Source organism: Lepidochelys kempii, chromosome 4, assembly GCF_965140285.1.
Source record: "Lepidochelys kempii isolate rLepKem1 chromosome 4, rLepKem1.hap1, whole genome shotgun sequence".
Taxonomy (NCBI): Eukaryota; Metazoa; Chordata; order Testudines; family Cheloniidae; genus Lepidochelys; species Lepidochelys kempii.
The window spans coordinates 20,450,375-20,473,282 of NC_136383.1; the positions used below are offsets into that span (position 1 = coordinate 20,450,375).

Here is a 22,908-nt window from a genome sequence, read left to right on the forward strand (position 1 = left end):
TGTTGTGAAATCAATCTAGAAAGCAGGATTAGGACCATATCACTCCGAGCTTTAAAGATACAGGTCCAGATTTTCAAAAGAGCACAACTCCCAATTAGTCACCAACACCAAGGGTCAGACTGTCAAAAGTGATCAACATCTAATGTGGTGCTTCTCTTGAAAAAAATCTATCTGATCATTTATTTTGGTGTCCAAATGGTCGATAAACTCTTCTGAAACTCTGGCCCACAAGATGTATCCACACCCACAATTTTACTAGTAAAATAACAGAAATCAGATCAAGCTGTACCCTGTAAGTGGTGCACAAACACATTGCTCTTCTTCTGGCAATTTTCATTTCTTTCCAGCAATTAGATTCCTTCCATTTCTTATGGAAATAATTTCAGCTTCCTATATCAAATGGCTCATTCTACAGATTACTATAAGCGATTACAACATCAACAGAAAATAGCTGGGGGGAAAACACACAAACAAGTGTCCCCATTAGAAAATGTTATTAACAAGTTAGGTAATAAAGGACAGCTAGCAGGAAGTCTATGCAAATGACTTAACTCTTTGTCATACCCACTGCCAATGGAAGTAAAATAGAAGTGGGAAGTTGAACTTCAGACTGTAACTGTTTTCTTATGGTTATTATTTGTATTGCAGTAGCAGCTAGAAGCCGCAGCCATGAATCAAGACCACAATGTTGTACGTGTTGCCTTGGGGAAAAAAACTGCAGAGAAGAGCCTGCCAGAGACTCCAACCAAAGCAGGGACCTGTGGATGCCCAGAGAACTTTTGACAGTTCTGAGTGAACTTTCTCTGCCCTGAACTGATTAGCTGTTTTCTCTCCAGTTTATTTAGAGTGGGTTAAAGAATTGTCAAAAGCAGAGCTGGTTAAAAATGGTGAGTATGTTTGGAAAATATGTCTGAAAAATGTTGCATTTTAAAAGAATCATAAAAATGTTGACGTTTTCCATTTTTGAATAAAGAAATTAAAAACTGAACAAATTGTAAAGGCTTTTGTTATTTGTCCCCCTCCTCCTCCAGCTTTTTCCTCCTTCCAGTGGCAAAATGCGGGACGGGGAGAAGCAGGAAAGGTGAAAAAAGTGGGTGAGGACCACAACCCAAAAACAACTAAAAAAAACCTCAATAAACAGATTGTTGTGTTGATTTTTATCCAGAAGTCTAATGTTTTTCACTAACATTTTTTATAAAAACAAGCACTTTTTGAGAAAAAAAATTAAAAACTTCGACCACCTCTAGTCAAAAACAGGAGCACTGATGAAGACAAGAGGCGAAATTCTCAGCTGCTGTTGACTAACATTAGCTCCATTGTTTTAACAGAACTATTAGCATAGCTGTATTGACTTCAATCAAATCATGCAGATTTATACTATTTAAAGATTTGCCCTATTAACTCTGTATCACTGACAAAACAAGGAAAAATATACTGAAGTTTGGGGCCCCACAGATGTATTAATGCAGTTGTGATATACAATGGCTCGTACACAATGCCATTATTAAAACCACATTTCTTAGATTACATTAAGGTGACAACAGTTGACATATAGCAAGGGTGATTGTCTATTGACTACAGTTGCTAATACACTACAGTGTATAGAGAAAGCCTTCTCCCTGGGCGTATGTTTTCTTTTCCTGAAAAGGGATGTATTTCTCCTCAGGAAAGTTTTAGTACATGCATGCAAACAAGGAAAAGGGACAAGGAATCTGACTGCTGTCACTGGTTTTAGTAATATAATCGTAATAAAAATTCAAAAGATGGGAACCCGAAGAGTAGCTATAGAGTTCACCTCCCAGTACTGTAGGTTAACCTGACAGAAGAGACACAATAGGTGCCATTAAAGAGATTTACTGTTTACTGTGGGACAATATGAACAGCTTGTTGTTACAGTCTACAGGAGAAATTGTTGCATTAGGTCCATATTTAATAGCACCCAGTGTATGTAAAGAAACAGGAAGACAAACCAACAGAAATGCAAAGTGTAACTGCATCCTGCTGGCTTAGAGGGAAAAGAATAAAACACATTGCAAAAGAAAATAACAACGCTGAGCATTGAACCCGATGTGCGTCTGCCTCTGTGCACACAAGTGAAGGCTTGAGAACACCCCATCTGCCAGTTTCTGTCTTACTACCTCAGACACCATTGCCAAATCATTAGTCTGGGCTGGGATACAGATCTCAACAATCATGAGAGGCTGCTGAATAGCTTTCCTGGGAAAAGCTGCTTTCTCCAGAGACAAAATATTCATTTGAAGTGCTTCCATCTCGAAACAATAAGCAGAGATGATTTCTGCAGAACGTGAGTAAAGCATGCCACCCAAAGCGTGTTCTCGCCCAGAAATACAAGGTTAGTATTATACTGGGTTTGCCAAGAATAGATTTTAGCTAATATTCTTGTATAAAAATTTCAAAAGCACGACCGTGAGCTTTAAGATCAATTTTTAAAAGTCACTTAGTGTGGATTTACAAATGTGCCTGAAGATGCTGCTAGGTACCAAGGGGGATTTTCAAAAGCACCTAAGCAGGTTAGGTGTCTCCCACGGAGTCACAGAGGCCCATACTTTGGCGTAAGATTGGGGCTAGAGGTGCTGAGGCAATGATCTCTCAGATCCCTTCATGTAAGTGCAACAAACTGCAGTTGTGGAGAAGATGTCAAAGTGCATGCCCCCTCCTCTGCTAAAAGCACAGAGAGACTGGGAGAGCGTTTCCTCTTACCTGCTTGTGAGGAGTATTGATACGATTACAGGGAACTGGTCAGCCTGTAAGCTGATCGGCTCATATTGTCTATCTCAAGCCCTCACGGTTTCTGGAGCCCATGTTGCTTATTGAAAGAAATGGGCAATAGAGAAGTCAATTTTCCCTCAGAAACCAAGATACCTGCTCAGGTACCAGTTATAAGAGGATTACAAGGCAGTTCTATGTACCACCACTAGGTGCATCAAAGAGTTGTCTCTTATTTACTCTGGAACTCCTCGGGAACCCTAACTCTAAGGAAGAGCCATCCAAACCACACAAGCTTCCATTTGATATAATTTTACTGTCTATACTAAATAACAAAACAAAAGCACACGTTTATTTGATTTGTTTATAAACATAATCAAATTAGAATGAAGTGGATTAATATCAAATCATCAAATTAATCTAATCAGGTTGATCAAACCATATCCCATACAAAACTCTATGTAGTAATTTGGGAATGCAGCAGTTTATCAGCCCCCACAGTAATACAGCAACAGCATGCTGAGGCAGCAAGGGTCCATAGTGCCAAATATCCATGGCCACTTTGTATAGCTTTATTCTATGTGTCTAAAAGCCCCACGGGGTTATTGCAGATCTGGGTGCAGCCAGATTAACCATGGACAATCACATGGCTGCTGCCAGTCCATGGCTGAGAAAAGTCCCCTCAAGGTGATCTTCAGGGCTCGAAGAGTGGGGGGACTATCTCCAAGGCAGGCAATCTGACTAACAAGTGCCAACCAGCAGTGACTGATTATAACGTCAGTCCTCTCCAGGCCATTTCTCAATAATACATCCCTATTCCTGATAAAATCAAACCATCTTATGCCCAGTAAAAGCGGCAAAGGGTCCTGTGGCACCTTATAGACTAACAGACATATTGGAGCATAAGCTTTTCGTCGGATACACGAAAGCTTCTGCTCCAATATGTCTGTTAGTCTATAAGGTGCCACAGGACTCTTTGCCGCTTTTACAGATCCAGACTAACACGGCTACCCCTCTGATACTTGATTATGCCCACTAGTTGCTGCTGACAATGTATATGAAATGCCTCAAGCCTTCTGGTGCTAATCAAGATATTCGCTGTATCAGTTATTTGGCTGGAACCGGAAAGTCAGAATTACTCCATGGTGAAGCTAATGTTGAGAGTACAGCTCTGAAGCCACTTAAGGCAGCCTGCCTGAATTACTGGCTAAATAATCGTCAATCTCTTCCCCTCTGGTTCCAACACAAGGTTATATGAAACATTCCAATCCCATTCAAGATGACACAACTCATTACATTTCATATTTCAATCACACATTTAGACGAAAATAGCATGATTTATCAGGATTAATTTCCATGGACTGGTCTACAGGACACTTTATTAGCATATATGACACAATCATTAGCTATAATGAAATACAAATCTGGATCCACCCACTATCTTTCCTTTCCAGACCAATTGTTCAGATCCAAAGATTCATTTCTTAAACCCAGTTTCCCCGGTTTGTACTGGAGGGAGCAAGTTCTCTAGTCACTTACTCCATATGAAACCATACTGCTTCACTTTAGAACCTGCGTTCTCCAGCTTTTGAAGCAAGTTTGCTCTATTCACTGTAATTGTACAAAGGTATGACCCATTTCATATTTTTAATTTACATTCAACAATCCAAGTCCATTACTGGAGCTCAACTGCACAGAATTAAATAAAAATATTATGGAATTACTATCAGTAAACCTAAGCCTTGTCTATTCAGCTTGGTGTCAGCCTTTTCCTGAGCTGGATGAGACCTATCATCAGTCAGTTATGTTATTCTATTCTGGTTTGCCTAAAATTCATAATGATCCTTTTGTGGTCAATTTTTTTCACTGAAGCAGCATTTAGCGGAACTGATGCCCTTATGTTCTTTGTCTTACAAACAAAATTTTACGTCTTCCCTCCCCCTCCCAACCCTCTCATACGCGTAATGCATCCAGCTGGAATCCCCCTTCTCATGAATATCAGACATAGACTGGTATTCACAGGATTCACAATAAATCATTTCTACTTTCTTCATGATAGGCAGCTTTCATCCCTGCTAGGCTGCTGCACAAAAATATTCGAATATTTCTGCAAATTCAACAGGTTCACAAAGTGTCCTTGGACTTTTCAAGTTCAAGTCCAGTTGGTCATTATCACCACCACTTAATTATCTGGATGTCCATGCTGGTTGTCTAGATACACCACACATCGGACACACCAATCACCACAGATCCTCTGCTAGTTCAAGTGGAGTCTCCTTTTCTTCCTCCTTCTACCCCTTAACTGAGCTCTGGCCAGCTTAGATTGATGTCAGGCTGAAAACCTTATAGCCGGGATTTGTAACAACTTAGAATGCCTCAGTGTGTGTCCTAAGGCTAAATTTTGCAGCACTGTCACAGCTAGTTGCTTAGCTGCTAAAACATCCTCCTTATTCCTCAACCATTCATTTGGCATATGATGTGAGACAGGGCTAAATAAGCCTCCCAAGAAGTTTTTCTTCAAAAAATGTAGGGTTTGTACAGCTGAGCAATCAATCAACTGCTATTTATCTCCTCTGGGCTTCTCGGTGGGGCAGTAGACAATAGAAAAAGTCTTTGTCTTACCCCAGACTGCTTTCTTTTCTAATTCCTTATCTGAGCTATTAACTTTCATAGTGGTCTTCAGAATTGCTGAACTTCTTGCTCAGGTATTTTCGCAAGCCTTTAAGTAAATGTTTATGCTGCAGCCGGAAGCGTGCCTACGAGCATGCTTAGACAGACATGCGCTAGATCTGCTCGAGATAGCATGCTAAGAAGAGTAGAGTTGATTTTGTGGCACAGGCTAGCCCTCTGTTCCCCTTGGTCCATTGTCAGGTGGATAGCTCATGACACCATCCATGCCACATCATCCTCACTGCTATTTTTAGAGCTAGTGTGTGTCTATCTGCAAGGGTTGGGAGGCAGTACCCAGATGAAGTGTAAATATGCCCTGCGTTGATCATTCCAAAGAAGATAAATTGCGTGGAATTCAGTGTACTATGCAGATTTTTCAAACAGCTTAAAAGCTTAAGTCCTAACTGCTCTGTGTGGATATCAAAGAGTTTCACTGACTTTGCATCTTACTGATTATTGCACCATATTGCTTACTGATTTTTGCCTGACCACACCTGTTATTGTCCAAATCAATTCAATGCACAGATTCACTGACTTTTAAACTGTACAGCTAATAAGGTCATGTGCATGCCCCATGAAGCCTATTTTTCAAATTGTAAAGTGCTAATGTTGTTGAAATAGACTGTACTTTGCAAGGACAATTTTAAAATCTTCATAACTGTGACAAATTCAAACCAAATTTCTTGACAATTCTGAAAGGCACTTCTCCCAAAAGGGCAATTTCCCTGCCAGCTTTTAGCCTCCTATTCCTGCCTACTTCAGTGCCAGACCTTAATTAAAATCACAATAATTTTAACAATGGGAGAAATGTTATTTTGCCCTCTCCTTATTCTCAAAAATGGCTGAATTGTTTTTGCTCAAACTTTCTAGGGGGAAAAAATCGTCCTCAGGAAGAGGCCAATTTTGGTAAATTTCAGGCCAAAAAGTGACAGTTTTGGAAAGTTCTGAGCAGTTGAAAACAGAGCAATAGAATGTAAATGCTTAGACACTGCTTGCTAGAGCTCCGGTTTCAGATAGATTAAATGGATTAGACAAACACAAGATCACCTGCTGTGTACAAATTCAGACAGGTATAGCTCTACAGATAGATGAAGAAAATTGGGAAAATATCACTTCCACTCTTCATTATGGACCCAATCCAAAGCTCCATGAAGTCTGTGGGACTCTTTCCATTGATTTTCATAGGCTTTGGATCAGGCCCTATGAGTTCAATTCTACTGTGTCCCTTCATATATTGAAATGGTGCAAAGAGAACCATCCGCCAGTTCCATACTCTCTAGTGCCATGGAAGAGTTTCAAACCCTGTGACTCATTCAGGTTTGAGAACAGTTCAAGAAAAAGAGGGCATGGCTCAGATAAAAAAGCAGAGGTGCCACCTGTGATACAGACCCCAGATGTATTCTCCTCGGGGGGGCCTTGGAATATCTGCACAAGGTGAAAGCTTACATCACAGCAGCTCCAGCATTGCCTAAAACGCTCCACCACTTATTGACTACTGACACTGGTCTCTACTGTGTGCTTCAAATGCTCCCTACTTTCCTACAGCCTTTCCTTCCCATGTGCTTTGCACAATCCCTGGTATGAGTGACCTCCTGACCACTAGCTTCTGCATACTCTGCTCCCTGTCACTGGTTGTGTTGGTCCCAGTTCCTAATCCCCAAGTAGCATCAGCACTCTCCACCTCCAGGCCAACTGTCACCCACTTTACAACACCCTCATCCCCCAAATCATCTGGCAGCATGGGTCTCAGTCCTCCTGACAGATACACAAGCATCCTACTCTACCTCATATCCCCCAAATACATTCCCTTTCACCCTCTCCCACATTCAACACCTGGTGCCCTTCTTGCCCACGCAAGGAGAAAGAGACTTGCCCAAACAGGGCTGTCAATCTCTATGGTGGAGGCTGTGCAAAGACGAAGAACCCATTTAACAGCTAGATGGCTGATTTGTCATAGATTTAGATAAAAAGACAGTTAAAATAATGTACTTGTGTGCTTACCTGTTGTGACACCATGAACAACTCCATCCCTGGTCCTGGAACCTAAACAAAGCAAAAATCATTTTACAATGAAGTTATGAGCATTCGAAATACCAGTTAGCAAATACTGGTACAAGTGAGTGGGTGATGGGAAAGCAGTAAATATAGCACAGCTGATTTTAATAAATCGTGATAGTGTCTCATAAGATGTTTAAAATTAATTCAAATTGGGCTTGATATAAGTAATGGCTTAAGGACTGAAGATCACCTGGAGAACCACCAATAAAGGGTGAAGATAAGTGGCCATGTTTTGAGTTGTGGAGTGGGGGAAGCATCCATGTTAGGTGTTCTAGTAAACAGCTTGTGAAGTAAGCACCCAATCCTGCAAAAACTTTTGCACATGAATAACCTCACTCATGTGAGCAGTTCAACTAATGTCGCATATGCATAAAATTACTCATGTGTGTAAGGCTGTGTAGTTTCAGGACCCAGGTTAGCATATGTGATTTACAACTCAATCCTGCAGTCTTTACTCTGGTCGTAATCTGGGGGGAACTGCAAAAAGTTAGGGCAGGAAAATGATATAAAAGGGCACAGCGATAATAGAAACATGGTCATGAAATTCATTTTGGAAAAGTGCAAGCTAATATTTCTGTGGGAAGTAATCTAAAACAAATGGTTTAATGAGAGTGGAATCTGGAAAGCAGCTATGCTGAGAGATGCCTAGAGGTAACAGATATAATACTGGACATGAGTGTACAGTGTGATGTGGCAGCCACAGATACCAAACAAATTTTGGGATGCATATGCAAATGCATCCTGGCTCTTTAGGGAAAAATCCTGCATTGGAAAGGAAATGGGCTCTTTCCACTGGAGTCAGTGGTAAAACTCCCATTCACATCAGTGGGAGCAGAAATAAACCTACAGGGAGTGCTTTTGAAAATCCCACCCTTAATGTCTTTTTCCATCCTGGACTTCTAGTTCTCTGATTCTATAACTTAGCTACATGTGAAGGGGATGAGCTCATCTCTGGCCTACCATGCTTAGCAATTTACAGTGCAGAGAATGGGTATGTGATACATACCATGGAAGGCAAAGTAATAGCTTTATAATACCATTGGGCTAGGTCTTCAAGGGACAGTATTGAGATCTAAATTTTAAAAAGCATTTCGTTTCTTTATTATGCACATTATTATATTAGAAAACATTTTTCCAAGGAGTTAGTATTTAGAGACTTCTAGCTATATTATTTTTTTAATTTGGATAATTTTTATGTATCATATTCAGTATACACACATTGTTTTGCATACAGGGCTTTTCAACAGTGTGCATGTGCACTGTTTCTTTAAATCTGTAGTAGGAAGCCAAACAAGAGGCTCTAGGGAAAATTCTAGGCAGAAGCTCTACGGTGAAGCAGGGAGAAAGTAGCATGAGGTTTAACATTGTTTTCCTTATTCTAATAAAGTTTTTTGTTTAGCGTTAGAAGAAAGAGACAGTCAGTGATTCTTTAGAGTTGTCACATTAGGGTACCACACTAATATAAATGTAAATATTGTAGAACAGCACATACTCTCCATCAGCATTATGTTTCGTACTTTACTGGTGCCAGTTTGTTAAACTAAAACCCTGGGGTTTATTATCTGTACTATCAGATTTATGAACTTTTACATAATTGAAAATGTCTTGTTACTAAAGAGTAAGAGCAGAATAAGAATAAGGAGAGAGAGAGAATGAATGATTTCTTTGTGTCATGTGAAATGACTTCATGCTCTAGCCTGGAAAATGAAGATGCCAGACTTGCCCTGGGTACTTTGGAGAAGATTGTCTCTGTCTGAAAATTAGGTAAATAGCCAATGATCAGAACAAAGGGTAAAGAAATGGTGTCCTTTCCTCTTTATATTCATTGTTCAATTTGTGCAAGGAAAAACACAAGATGTTCTTCTCCATTCCAAATGGTATCATTGCAAGGTTTCTGAGCTATCTGATTAAAAACAAAGCAGAAGTCCTTTCAATGTGTAAGGATTCCTCTTAAATCACCAGGGCTCAATCCCACGTCATATGTGCTCTGGCCTCAATCCAGCAAAGCATGTTTCACTTTAAACACACGAGCAATTCCATTGACTTGTAGAAACGGCCTACAAAGCACTTCATTGGCTTCAGTAGGACAATTCATGTGCTTACAATTGAGCACGTGCTTAAGTGCTTTGCTGGATTGGAGCCAGAGCACTCAGCCCCTTGCTGGATTGACTCCCTTGCTATTATGGGCTAAATCCTTCAAGTGACATAAGAGCATGGTTATGATGTTTAACTGTACAGCTGGGGTAGGGAGAAATGGGGTAAAGCAGCAAAAAATCCTCACAGAGGAATTCTCCACAGCAGATATCTCCAGAAAGGAATATATATCTTGATTCTTACCTCACTTACACTAGCGTTACACAGGTATAATTCCACTGAATTCAGTGTAGTTAGTCCCGATTTACATTACTATAACTGAGATAAAGAATCAGGTCTGTGGAGAGTGGGCCTGTTGCCCACATGAGAGTTTGGCCAGTGGATCCATCCAAAGCACAGATTTTCATAAGCAAATTCATACTTGGCAGAAGGTAGTAGCCAGCTAGCTATGCAGTTTTCCTGGCTTCACACTTCATGGTGATACCTTACTTGTGCTGTGTTGTAGCACAGCTTCCCTTTTACTTAGGCTTTGCTCAGCATCAGAATACAGTCCTGTAAGGACAGTGGCTGAATTCTGTGGGACTAATTCTGGCTGGAGAGGCCCAGGGGCTCACCGAAGTAAAGTTGCAGCCAGCAGTGGGAGCATATGATGGGAAGTGGCTGTCTTTATTCTGGCCACTCCAAAACATCATAGAAAGGTGCCCTGCATGACAGGGGCTGTGGAAGGGGAAAGAGCATGAACTCGCAGGCAAGAAACATGGGCTGCACGTACACTCTGATTCAGCAATGGCCTCTCTGCACAGATTGCACAATTCAGGCAGAATAGTGGCACATGTGCACACTACTTTTCATGTATACATGGTTCATGTGATTGCACAGGAGGAGGGGGGTGGACATTACTCCTGTTTTCAGGCAGAATTTGGACCATTGGGTGAAAAGTCAAGAAATAATAGATACCACTCTTCCTTCCCATTTCAACAGTACTTGTCAGCACTATTAAACTTAAGTAGCTATTTTGTGTGTTGGCAACGAGACCCAATCCTACAAGGGGCTCATTTCTGAGCACTTCTTTAGAGGTGCCGAGTATTTTCAGCACTTCACTGAATTGCGACATAGGGCTGGTTAAGGCCCTTTCTGCAGTGGTGTAGGCACCACTTTAAGCAACAGCTGGTTGGGGACAGGGAAGCATGACCCCACTTGGGAGGAGGAGAGATTATTGCCTCTGCTTCTCAGTGTTCCTATAGGGAACTGTTTCCACAAGGACTTTAGCAGGGATTAGGCTGCTCATTCTTCCAGCAGACAGAATTGGAATATCTTTGCTATCTCACTAGCCTTTCTGCTGCCAAAGAAAAACAACATATGCCTTGAGAGAAGGCTGCAGCAGAGGCATTTCTATGATCTAAACAATATGGGGAAGGTACAGTTTTGTAGCCGTGCACCTGCTGTGGGTCAGATCAAATCTACACAAATATGAACACCAGAGTTTGAGTGCAGTGGAGAGGGGGAGCTGACTGGGAGAGTATCCCAGCTACCTGATACTGAGCTATCCAGTGTAAGTTAAAGCTGCAGAGGGGGGCACTTTGTCCTACACCAAGATCACACAGCAGCAGAGAAACTGGAGTAACAAAGCTTCACTCTGCCACACGCCATCTCCTGACAAGCCTCATCCCTTTTCCCTGAGATAGTGAGAGTTTGAGGCCAAGATTAGAAGACTGCAGTCCCTGATTCAGAGCATCAAAGCTATACTCGGAGTCAGATTAAAATACTCTTTCTTGCATTGAGTAGTACCACACTCCTCACACAGTCTCACTGAAATCAGAATCTAGTCCTTACTCACTTAAATGAAATTTGCATAAAGATAAACATGGTTAAGTAATCCCTATTTAGCTTCATAAACTCATACGTGCAAAGCACCCATAATTTCTAATGAAGACAGTGGGACTCAAGTTTAAACAATGTGGCCTGAGTGACTTGCACAGGCCACCCAGCAAGTCAGTGGCAGAACAGAAACCAGAACCCAGGCTTAGTTGCTGAATGCCCAGTCCCCTTCTCTTAGTAACAACTAATCAGCATGGTTCCTTTGTAAGTTATACCTTCACTATGAAGGATCTGATGCTCAGCGGATGTGAATCAATGTAGCTCCATTGATTTCACTGGACCTATGCTGGCACACACAAGCTAAGACTCTGAACACAGAGTGTAAGAAAGAAGCTAACTCAGGGCCTAATCCAAAATCCATCCAGGAGGGGCTTTCCAGTGACTGCAACGGACATTGGATCAGGTGTTAAGAAAGGAGGAAAGAAACAATGGGAGAGGAGAACAGCATTCAGGATGAAGATAAGTAGAATAAAATCCAAACTTTCTCAAGTCTTCCACAACCCCCTTACCCACAGATAGAAATGTTCCTTTGTGCCCTAGAAGATTAAACCATTACAATGATTCCATTGCTTCCTAGACAGTGGATATTTTTCCATGGGATTCTCTTACCACCTTTTTTTGCACTAGATATCTTTTTTACTATGCTCTGAATAATAGGTAGCAGTAATTTGGACAGGAAGAATTCAGCTTCTCATTAATCTGTCCCCAAGAACTTATGACAAAGAGTCATTGACTAGTTGACAACTGAAATTTAAAAATTACTATCAAGACGCTCTCAATTCTGGTCTCAATAGGCTCTTTTTGGGAAGGTGTCAACCCGTAGCATGACAGAACCCACTTGTAATGCACCCAGTTATAGCTGCAACTCTACATACAGCCATGTGGAGTAAAAATCCTCAACTGCTTCCATGCATTTCACTACATTATAAATGAGTTCCACTGTACTTTAGGAATTTAGCCATTCTCCTCCTCCTCCTCTGATCTGTCTGAGCAGGAGAAAAGAGAAGTTACCACTGCCCTGTGCTGGGGAGGTAAAAAGAGGAGTAGCTGGCTTCCTTTTTTACAGCAGGGCATGAAGGAGAATCAGGCCAACCTAGATCAGTTGACATTTTTAACTACAATTCCAGCTGGGGAAGAAGAACTTCCAGAGGCAAGACACACTAGCTGTCATCAATCCTGGGATGAAGGAGAGTGGATCTTTTGCCAGTAGCTCCTTTCCTGTTATCGTGAAACTACATATATGTTTATGTTTCCTTTATGAAAGAAATCAGTTCAGTGTGGGATCACTCCTGCACTATTATTAATTATTAGTATACAGACCCTACCCCTAAACAATTCACAATCTAAGCATATTGAAGACCATGGGAATTTTGCCATTGATTTCACTGGAAGCAGGACTGGGTTTTAGCATTCATAGTATCACAGCAAATGGAAAAGGCATGGAGATTAACTCAGCATACACTTTGTGAGCATACCTAATAAAAAGAAATCACAGAAGAGCTATCCTGATCTACAAGGAAATAAAACATACACCACTGAAAACTAATAATAGACAATGAAATACTGAAAGATATTCTGATAATTGTGCAAAAATGCCTACATACATTGAAAGATATATTCATTTCAAATTTAGTTTGCAAAATCACTGCTTTCTGTGTTAAATGGAATTTGCTATGGCTTAACTGGAAAAGAATGTTCAAGATGGGCTAAAATGTGTAGTCTAATGTATCTGGAGCAGATATAATTTGTTAAAAACTAATGCTAACCTGGAAGGGTATTGGGATTCAGGAAAACAAAAATAGGAGTGTGTGGCAAACCCAATACTTCATAGCAAGGAAATTATTCCAGTTTTCAACCATCCTCTGAAATCTGTGCACATCTCCCTAAGTACACATAGCATACCAGTATTTACCTATAAAACCTTGAAAAAACAGAAAGGATATACTGAAAGGAATATATTATTTCATTCACATTTTTCCATGACCTAATTTAACTTATGCCTCCATTTTTTCCTTTGTTTCTTTTAACTAACGAACCATTTAATCATCATGTGTTTTACAGGTTCTTTCCTATGAATTTTTCATCACAGCCTTTGGAAGACACAGTTCCCCAGAGCTTGGAACCTGCTAAGCAACGAAGATGATCCTGTGGTTAAAGCATTGGACAGGAATTTGAAATGTGAATTATATTCCTAGCTCTGCACAGGCTCCCTGTGTGACATGGGCAAGTCACTTAACCTCTCCTTGTCTCAGTTTTTCCATTTATAAGATGGGTATAATAATTCCTCATTGTCAAAGGGTTTCAGTGCTCATTCTTTCATGACCCATGGAAGGAAGGTGCTATGGGCCTATAATGTAACAAGTAACCATTAGAGAAAACTCAGTCAAGGGAGGTAAGGAAATGAGATGCTTGTACACAGAATACTGAATATCAGGAATCTTTATTTAAAATCTTGAAAAACAACTGATTATATTCCCTTCCAACTACTGAATCATCTTTGCTTTATACAGTGAGGAAGGATAGGGTTGGATAAATTGCCAAATTAACTGACTTTTTCTTTAAAATAAAAGTCCTTAAAATCCATATATTTGGTAACATTCTGGTTATAAAGCCACCTGTCATTCTGTCTTTGTATATTGTTAATTACTGTACCAGCCTGTGTGCCCTTAAACTTTTAGGGCTCTTGGACAGTTATTTTTGGCACATGGCTCCTACAGTACAGTGTAATGTAAGGCACAGATCTCCTACGGTATGGTATCTATGGTTTTAGCACCATGCTAAAATAACGGGTGGCTATCAACAATGCAATGACACCCCAATGGACTTTAGGTCATTGTCCATCTTTATAAAGGTTTTACTTCCGACTTAGGACTCAACTCTGATCACATTTCCATAGCTGTAGCTTTATTATTGAGTTACTCTATACTTATAGCAAGGTAACTCTGGATCCTCATCTTTTCACTGATCATTCAGTTCAGCAAACAGAAGCAAACAGGTTAATAGCAATTGGTTTTCTATTGCCCACCTACCTACATAGAGAACGCCCTCTTTCGTCTTTCCTGCTGCTTCTGCCACACCCTGTTTGGTTTTTTCTGCTGCTGCCACAACTCCCTCTTTAGCCTTGGAAAGCCCTTTCATGAATACATCCATGGCTAAAGATTTTCTTTACACAGCTCTAGGGGAAAAAATCAGAAACATTTTGAATAAGAAAATATTTTTCAGACAGGAAGACTGATCAAACTCTGACTGGAATGTTATTTATAAAAAGATTCTATCTGTCTGTCAATCATCTATATCCACATATTATATATCTTCAGACATATATATCTGTATCTGGCCATAGTAGCATTCAATATTTCATGCAGAATAAAAGTGGTTCAACAAGTGCATACAACAATAAGCGCAATTCTACAAACAGCCTTCATGGCTTCTCACTTTCTATGACACAAACAAGTTTAACAGTGTTACAGACACACATCAGGTTTATGCAGTACTCTCACAAACCAAGTAGGACAAGCGTAGCCTTTTTTAAAAAAAGCCATATAAATGAAGAGGTTTCAATTCACTGTAGAAAATAATCCATTTCTGACAGGGAGGTGCACTGGTTGACTTGACCGGTTTTTTCTAGATCCCTTGATTCTTGACTGAGACACAATTCCCACTGAAGTGAATGGGAGTTTTGTTCGAAGGACTGCAGGATTTAGCTCTTTGGTTAGATGATATTCCTCCACATCTCCTCACTCAGAGCCACCAGTGTGGTTAAAAACACACCATCAACTTAAAAACTAAACAAACAAAACAAAACAAAAATCACACCTCTCTCTGAAAATCGTTTACCTACTATTAGTACAAGTAACCCCTATTATAATTATATTATATCCCTATATTCACAGTGGTCCCTTCTAGCCTTAGAATCTATGAACTGAAAGAGGTTAGGGAAAAAAATCTATTTTCCCTGTGTGCTTGCTTAGTGCATCTGATAGCATTTAGCCATAGTCAGTTTCTCTTTCCCCCCTACCATAGTCCGTTCCCCCTGTTATTTGTGTGGGTCTTTTGGGTGGCAGAGGGGGTGAAAAAGCCATTTATAATAATCTGTTAAAGGAAAATGTGATTGTAAAGCCACAAACATTGGCAGGTGGTTTCAGCACCAGGTGTGGGACCAGGACCTTCATTTAAGTCCTCAAAAACAAACAAACAAACAAACAAAAACCCTAGCAATGTCCCTTTAACAAATTAACTCTGGATCCTTTATTTCTCCACCCACACACAGAATAAGAGTCTATTGATGCCTGTACCTCCCTTTTTCTTGCGTTGCTGAGTAGGAGGACGGGGTGTCTAAAGAAACATCTGTAGCCACCACTACCAACTTGTGATCATTTAAATGCGAAAATAAAAAATACGAGCGAGGTTTGTGGCTCATTAACACACACTGCAAAATCCTTCCCACAGAAAGAGAACAGCTTTCACGTTGCTGAAAATAGGAATGTCAGTTTAAATGCATGAGACCTCTCTCTCTCTCTCTGCCTGTCAGACAATCTCTCTGGGAGCTACTAGGGTGAGGCAAGATCTAACTAGACTTGACACCTACCCTCATCCGCAGGGGAAATCTCCAATTCCCTTTTACAAAACCCGCCCTCCCCCAGAAGGATGCAGCTACCTGGACACTGTCCTAACGGAAATTACCCCGAGCAGAGAGAGGAGGGATGAGGCATCTCTGTGCACATGTGCAATGACAGTTCAGACGACAATGTCTTCAGTCCCTTATCCCCCCCGTCCCCCGAGAGTTGCACTATTGGACCATAATTGCCTCCTTGGTGAAGATTCCTGAGGCGGAGGAGGGACTAAGCGGAAGGATAAAACTAAGTTTGTGCAGCACATGCTGGGTGTGGGAAAGGAGGGAGGCTCCTGCTGGAATCCACTGCAAAGCCCCGCCTTGGGGCAGCGCCACCCCCGAGCGAACCCACAAGCAAATGGGGAGGAGGGCACCTGACTCCTGCCCAGCACTGCCCCCCAGGCCGAGGGAGCGGCCTCTACACCCTGCAACACACGTACCCTTCCTCGGGACAGGCACATACGGACCCAGCCGCCCAGAGAGACAGGGCTGGGGGGCAGGATCACACCGGCACATGCAGCCCGGGTCACACAGAGACAGGGCTGGGGGGCAGGATCACACCGGCACATGCAGCCCGGGTCACACAGAGACCGGGCTGGGGGGCAGGATCACACCGGCACATGCAGCCCGGGTCACACAGAGACAGGGCAGGGGGCCAGGATCACACCGGCACATGCAGCCCGGGTCACACAGAGACAGGGCAGGGGGCCAGGATCACACCGGCACATGCAGCCCGGGTCACACAGAGACCGGGCTGGGGGCAGGATCACACCGGCACATGCAGCCCGGGTCACACAGAGACCGGGCTGGGGGGCAGGATCACACCGGCACATGCAGCCCGGGTCACACAGAAACAGGGCTGGGGGCAGGATCACACCGGCACATGCAGCCCGGGTCACACAGAGACCGGGCTGGGGGCCAGGATCACACCGGCACATGCAGCCCGGGTCACACAGAGACCGGGCTGGGGGCAGGATCACACCGGCACATGCAGCCCGGGTCACACAGAGACCGGGCTGGGGGCCAGGATCACACCGGCACATGCAGCCCGGGTCACACAGAGACCGGGCTGGGGGGCAGGATCACACCGGCACATGCGGCCCGGGTCACACAGAGACAGGGCTGGGGGCCAGGATCACACCGGCACATGCAGCCCGGGTCCCACAGAGACCGGGCTGGGGGCCAGGATCACACCGGCACATGCAGCCCGGGTCACACAGAGACCGGGCTGGGGGCAGGATCACACCGGCACATGCAGCCCGGGTCACACAGAGACAGGGCTGGGGGCAGGATCACACCGGCACATGCGGCCCGGGTCACACAGAGACAGGGCAGGGGGCCAGGATCACACCGGCACATGCGGCCCGGGTCACACAGAGACCGGGCAGGGGGCCAGGATCACACCGGCACATGCAGCCCGGGTCACACAGAGACCGGGCTGGGGGGCAGGATCACACCGGCACATGCGGCCCGGGTCACACAGAGACAGGGCTGGGGGGCAGGATCACACCGGCACATGCAGCCCGGGTCACACAGAGACCGGGCTGGGGGGCAGGATCACACCGGCACATGCAGCCCGGGTCACACAGAGACCGGGCTGGGGGGCAGGATCACACCGGCACATGCAGCCCGGGTCACACAGAGACCGGGCAGGGGGGCAGGATCACACCGGCACATGCAGCCCGGGTCACACAGAGACCGGGCAGGGGGCCAGGATCACACCGGCACATGCAGCCCGGGTCACACAGAGACAGGGCAGGGGGCCAGGATAACACCGGCACATGCAGCCCGGGTCACACAGAGACCGGGCTGGGGGCCAGGATCACACCGGCACATGCAGCCCGGGTCACACAGAGACCGGGCTGGGGGGCAGGATCACACCGGCACATGCAGCCCGGGTCACACAGAGACCGGGCTGGGGGGCAGGATCACACCGGCACATGCGGCCCGGGTCACACAGAGACCGGGCAGGGGGCCAGGATCACACCGGCACATGCGGCCCGGGTCACACAGAGACCGGGCTGGGGGCAGGATCACACCGGCACATGCGGCCCGGGTCACACAGAGACCGGGCAGGGGGCCAGGATCACACCGGCACATGCGGCCCGGGTCACACAGAGACAGGGCAGGGGGCCAGGATCACACCGGCACATGCGGCCCGGGTCACACAGAGACCGGGCTGGGGGCCAGGATCACACCGGCACATGCAGCCCGGGTCACACAGAGACCGGGCTGGGGGCCAGGATCACACCGGCACATGCGGCCCAGGTCACACAGAGACCGGGCTGGGGGGCAGGATCACACCGGCACATGCGGCCCGGGTCACACAGAGACAGGGCTGGGGGGCAGGATCACACCGGCACATGCAGCCCAGGTCACACAGAGACCGGGCTGGGGGGCAGGATCACACCGGCACATGCAGCCCGGGTCACACAGAGACAGGGCAGGGGGCCAGGATCACACCGGCACATGCAGCCCGGGTCACACAGAGACCGGGCTGGGGGGCAGGATCACACCGGCACATGCAGCCCGGGTCACACAGAGACAGGGCAGGGGGCCAGGATCACACCGGCACATGCAGCCCGGGTCACACAGAGACAGGGCTGGGGGCCAGGATCACACCGGCACATGCAGCCCGGGTCACACAGAGACAGGGCTGGGGGGCAGGATCACACCGGCACATGCAGCCCGGGTCACACAGAGACCGGGCTGGGGGCAGGATCACACCGGCACATGCAGCCCGGGTCACACAGAGACAGGGCTGGGGGGCAGGATCACACCGGCACATGCGGCCCGGGTCACACAGAGACCGGGCTGGGGGCAGGATCACACCGGCACATGCGGCCCGGGTCACACAGAGACAGGGCTGGGGGGCAGGATCACACCGGCACATGCGGCCCGGGTCACACAGAGACAGGGCTGGGGGGCAGGATCACACCGGCACATGCGGCCCGGGTCACACAGAGACAGGGCTGGGGGGCAGGATCACACCGGCACATGCGGCCCGGGTCACACAGAGACCGGGCTGGGGGCAGGATCACACCGGCACATGCAGCCCGGGTCACACAGAGACCGGGCTGGGGGGCAGGATCACACCGGCACATGCAGCCCGGGTCACACAGAGACCGGGCTGGGGGCAGGATCACACCGGCACATGCAGCCCGGGTCACACAGAGACCGGGCTGGGGGGCAGGATCACACCGGCACATGCAGCCCGGGTCACACAGAGACAGGGCTGGGGGCAGGATCACACCGGCACATGCGGCCCGGGTCACACAGAGACAGGGCTGGGGGCAGGATCACACCGGCACATGCAGCCCGGGTCACACAGAGACAGGGCTGGGGGCAGGATCACACCGGCACATGCGGCCCGGGTCACACAGAGACCGGGCTGGGGGGCAGGATCACACCGGCACATGCAGCCCGGGTCACACAGAGACAGGGCAGGGGGCAGGATCACACCGGCACATGCAGCCCGGGTCACACAGAGACAGGGCTGGGGGGCAGGATCACACCGGCACATGCGGCCCGGGTCACACAGAGACCGGGCTGGGGGCCAGGATCACACCGGCACATGCGGCCCGGGTCACACAGAGACCGGGCTGGGGGGCAGGATCACACCGGCACATGCAGCCCGGGTCACACAGAGACCGGGCTGGGGGGCAGGATCACACCGGCACATGCAGCCCGGGTCACACAGAGACCGGGCTGGGGGGCAGGATCACACCGGCACATGCGGCCCGGGTCACACAGAGACAGGGCAGGGGGCCAGGATCACACCGGCACATGCAGCCCGGGTCACACAGAGACCGGGCTGGGGGGCAGGATCACACCGGCACATGCGGCCCGGGTCACACAGAGACAGGGCAGGGGGCCAGGATCACACCGGCACATGCAGCCCGGGTCACACAGAGACCGGGCTGGGGGGCAGGATCACACCGGCACATGCAGCCCGGGTCACACAGAGACAGGGCAGGGGGCCAGGATCACACCGGCACATGCGGCCCCACCATCCTGTCTCTCTGGCAGACTGGGTCTCTATGGGTCCCCCCCCACCCGAGAAAATCACACTCTGCAGGGATAAGCACGTACAGATCCACCCAACACACAAGCAGCCCCGCATCCAGGCTTCAATGAGAAGCTTTTTCCACTTCGCCCAAACTACATCCCCCCCCCCAAAAAAAAACCCGCGTCGGGAAGGCTCCCCCAGCCCCGTTCACCCCGGGAGACAAACCCCGGAGCACCCGAGCGCTCCCGCCCTGCGCGCTCCATCCCCGGGTGGGGAAGCAGCGCAGCCAGGGCCAGGTCACTCACCGCCGGCCGGGCTCCTCAATCTGCAAATGCGTTAAAACCGGCACCAAGGGGAGGCGAGGGGTGCACAGCGGAGAGTCCCCGGGGCAGCGGCCCCCCTGTTCAGTACATCCCCGACAAAGCAGGCGGAGGAGAGGCGGAGAGGGAGTCCGGCATCTAACGCACCCAGGTCCCAGCTCCACAGGCGGAGAGCGAGGAAGAGAAGGGGAGGAGGAGAGCGGGGGAGGGATGTTCATCCACTTTCAGCGTGCAAAGCAAGCCCCTCTCCCTCCTTCCCCACCCTCTCGGGCTGATTTGCCAGAGGGAGGAGAGAGCCGGCCCCACCCTCCCATCCTTGGGGGCAGGAAATCTTCTCCCGATCCTCTCCCGCCCACCAACCCCTCCTTAGCCTGAAGTGGGGCGAGAAGAGAGGGACAGCGCTTTGGCTTCAGCACCCGCACGCCTTGTGACTGCTAATGGGATTGGCAGTGGAGAGTTTCCTCCACACAGCTATTTTTAGCCCCAGTTTGCCTACTCCCGGGAGCTGCTGGCTCCTTGCTGCCATGTAGACATACCCCCAGAGACTGAGGGTGGGTGGGGGGAATAATATTTCATCGTGCCCTCACTGCTGCGGAGGGCAGGGGCCTAGCATGGTGCAGGCAATCATTAGCTTCTCCAGCCCCCTTTGATTCATTAACAACATTAAAGCTGGGTACATAACAAATCCATGGTGGGAGAGGCATGTTTATTTAAATTCACACACATTAAGACCCTGCAAGATACCCAAGGGATAAAAAGGAAAGGTGGATCCTACTGATCTTCATCTTTAAGCCCCCAAATTGACTATGAAAAGAGAATAGCAGTAAAATTTTCCAAAGTGCCCAAGGACCAAACTTTCAAAGGCATTTTATCATCTACAGTTGCAGCTAGGCCACTGACAGGGTTTACAAAGGTTCCTAGAGTTGGGAGTTAGGCAGTTTTCAAAATCTCCCTAGTCACCTATCTGTATTTTTAAGCACTTAAATGCCTTTGGAAAATGGTCCCTAAGTCACTTTGGAGCCTAAGTCCCATTGACTTTCTACAGGAGTTAAACTTCCAAGTGCCTAATTCACTTTTGAAAATAGGCAGGTTTAAAACAAAAGGAAGTATTTCTTCACACAATGCACAGTCAACCTGTGGAACTCTTTGCCAGAGGATGTTGTGAAGGCCAAGACTGTAACAGGGTTCAAAAAACAAACTATATAAATTCATGGAGGATAGGGTACTGGATTAGATGACCTTTGGTCTGACCCAGTATGGCTGTTCTCATGTAAACTTTTTTTAAGTTGAAGTTTACTTGTTCTTACTGAAAAAAGAAAAGGAGTACTTGTGGCACCTTAGAGACTAACCAATTTATTTGAGCATGAGCTTTCGTGAGCAACAGCTCACTTCATCAGTAATTTATTTGTAATTTATTGTCACATCACTGATGAAGTGAGCTGTAGCTCATGAAAGCTCATGCTCAAATAAATTGGTTAGTCTCTAAGGTGCCACAAGTACTCCTTTTCTTTTTGCGAATACAGACTAACACGGCTGTTACTCTGAAACTTGTTCTTACTGAACTCACTCTCCCCCACCCCCCTGCAAAAAAATCTACACCGCAAAACATGAATGTTGCAAAAACCTATATCTAGAACCTTGGTCCCACCAGAGTCTTTCAATTTTTGGCCATCATGGTATCCCCCGCCATCCCCCCTAATTATACAGCATGAATAGAAAATAAGACAACTCTCCTTCCTCACTAAAATAATCCAGGGCCTGATGCACTAGACATTTTTGCAGTGAAGTTGGAATAATCAGACTTGTTCTCTAATTTGAAAATGCAATTTGATCTCACAGGAGGCCAAAAGTCAGCAGGATCCCCCAAGCACCAGCTTTTCTCTTATTTTTATTGCATCACCTAGCCTGGAGCAAGGGGGAGGGAGACAATTGGGTGAAGGAGGAGAAGAGGCAGAGAGCTAGACTTCAGGGAGTGTCACACTTCCCCTTCCGTCCAGCACAGGATCCAAATGCTCAGCACAGAGATGTCTTCCATCCCTGAAACAACAACAGGGTTTCTTCCCCACACAATTATGCTAGCAGAAGGCTGGCACTTCCTAGATCATGAGTGAACTTCTAATGCCTCTCTACAGTCTGATAAACTTTCATTTGGTTCATCCTCCTACTGACTTCAAATGTGCCAGTTGTTCAGAAACCTGGTTTATTGCTCCCTCTAAGAGGGGGCTGATTGAGAATACAAATCTCTTCCCTTAGGTAACCCTGTCCTCAAGACAAGGTTTTTCCTCCCTTCTTCCTCCTAACAATAATTGCATTACATAAAGGTGTTTCGTCTCACTTGCCAGTGCTGTACAATTATACTCGAAAGAGAGCGTGTCTTGTGGGGGATAGTAGGCCTTCCCTCCTGCTGCTGGGGAGAGAGGATCATAGCTGTAATTTATTTGTCACATGTTGGAGGGGATGTGTCAACACGTAATGATTTGTGTTGTTTTATTGCAAGAGTGGGATAGCAGGATGCCGGGTGATCAGATTCTAGCTTCTTT

At 46.4% G+C, this 22,908-nt stretch overlaps 1 protein-coding gene across 1 annotated transcript in view; it reads right to left on the bottom strand.

Moving 5' to 3' along the window:
- The window catches only part of SNCA (synuclein alpha), a 103,324-nt gene extending 82,573 nt beyond the window's left edge, over nucleotides 1–20,751 (bottom strand). The window contains exons 1-3 of the mRNA XM_073340686.2: nucleotides 20,354–20,751; nucleotides 14,457–14,602; nucleotides 7,399–7,440 (exon numbers count right to left, since the gene is read on the bottom strand). Coding sequence (XP_073196787.1) covers nucleotides 7,399–7,440; nucleotides 14,457–14,577 — 163 coding nt within the window. The 5' untranslated portion in view covers nucleotides 14,578–14,602; nucleotides 20,354–20,751. The remainder of the gene's footprint in view (nucleotides 1–7,398; nucleotides 7,441–14,456; nucleotides 14,603–20,353) is intronic.
- Nucleotides 20,752–22,908: the final 2,157 nt, after the last annotated feature.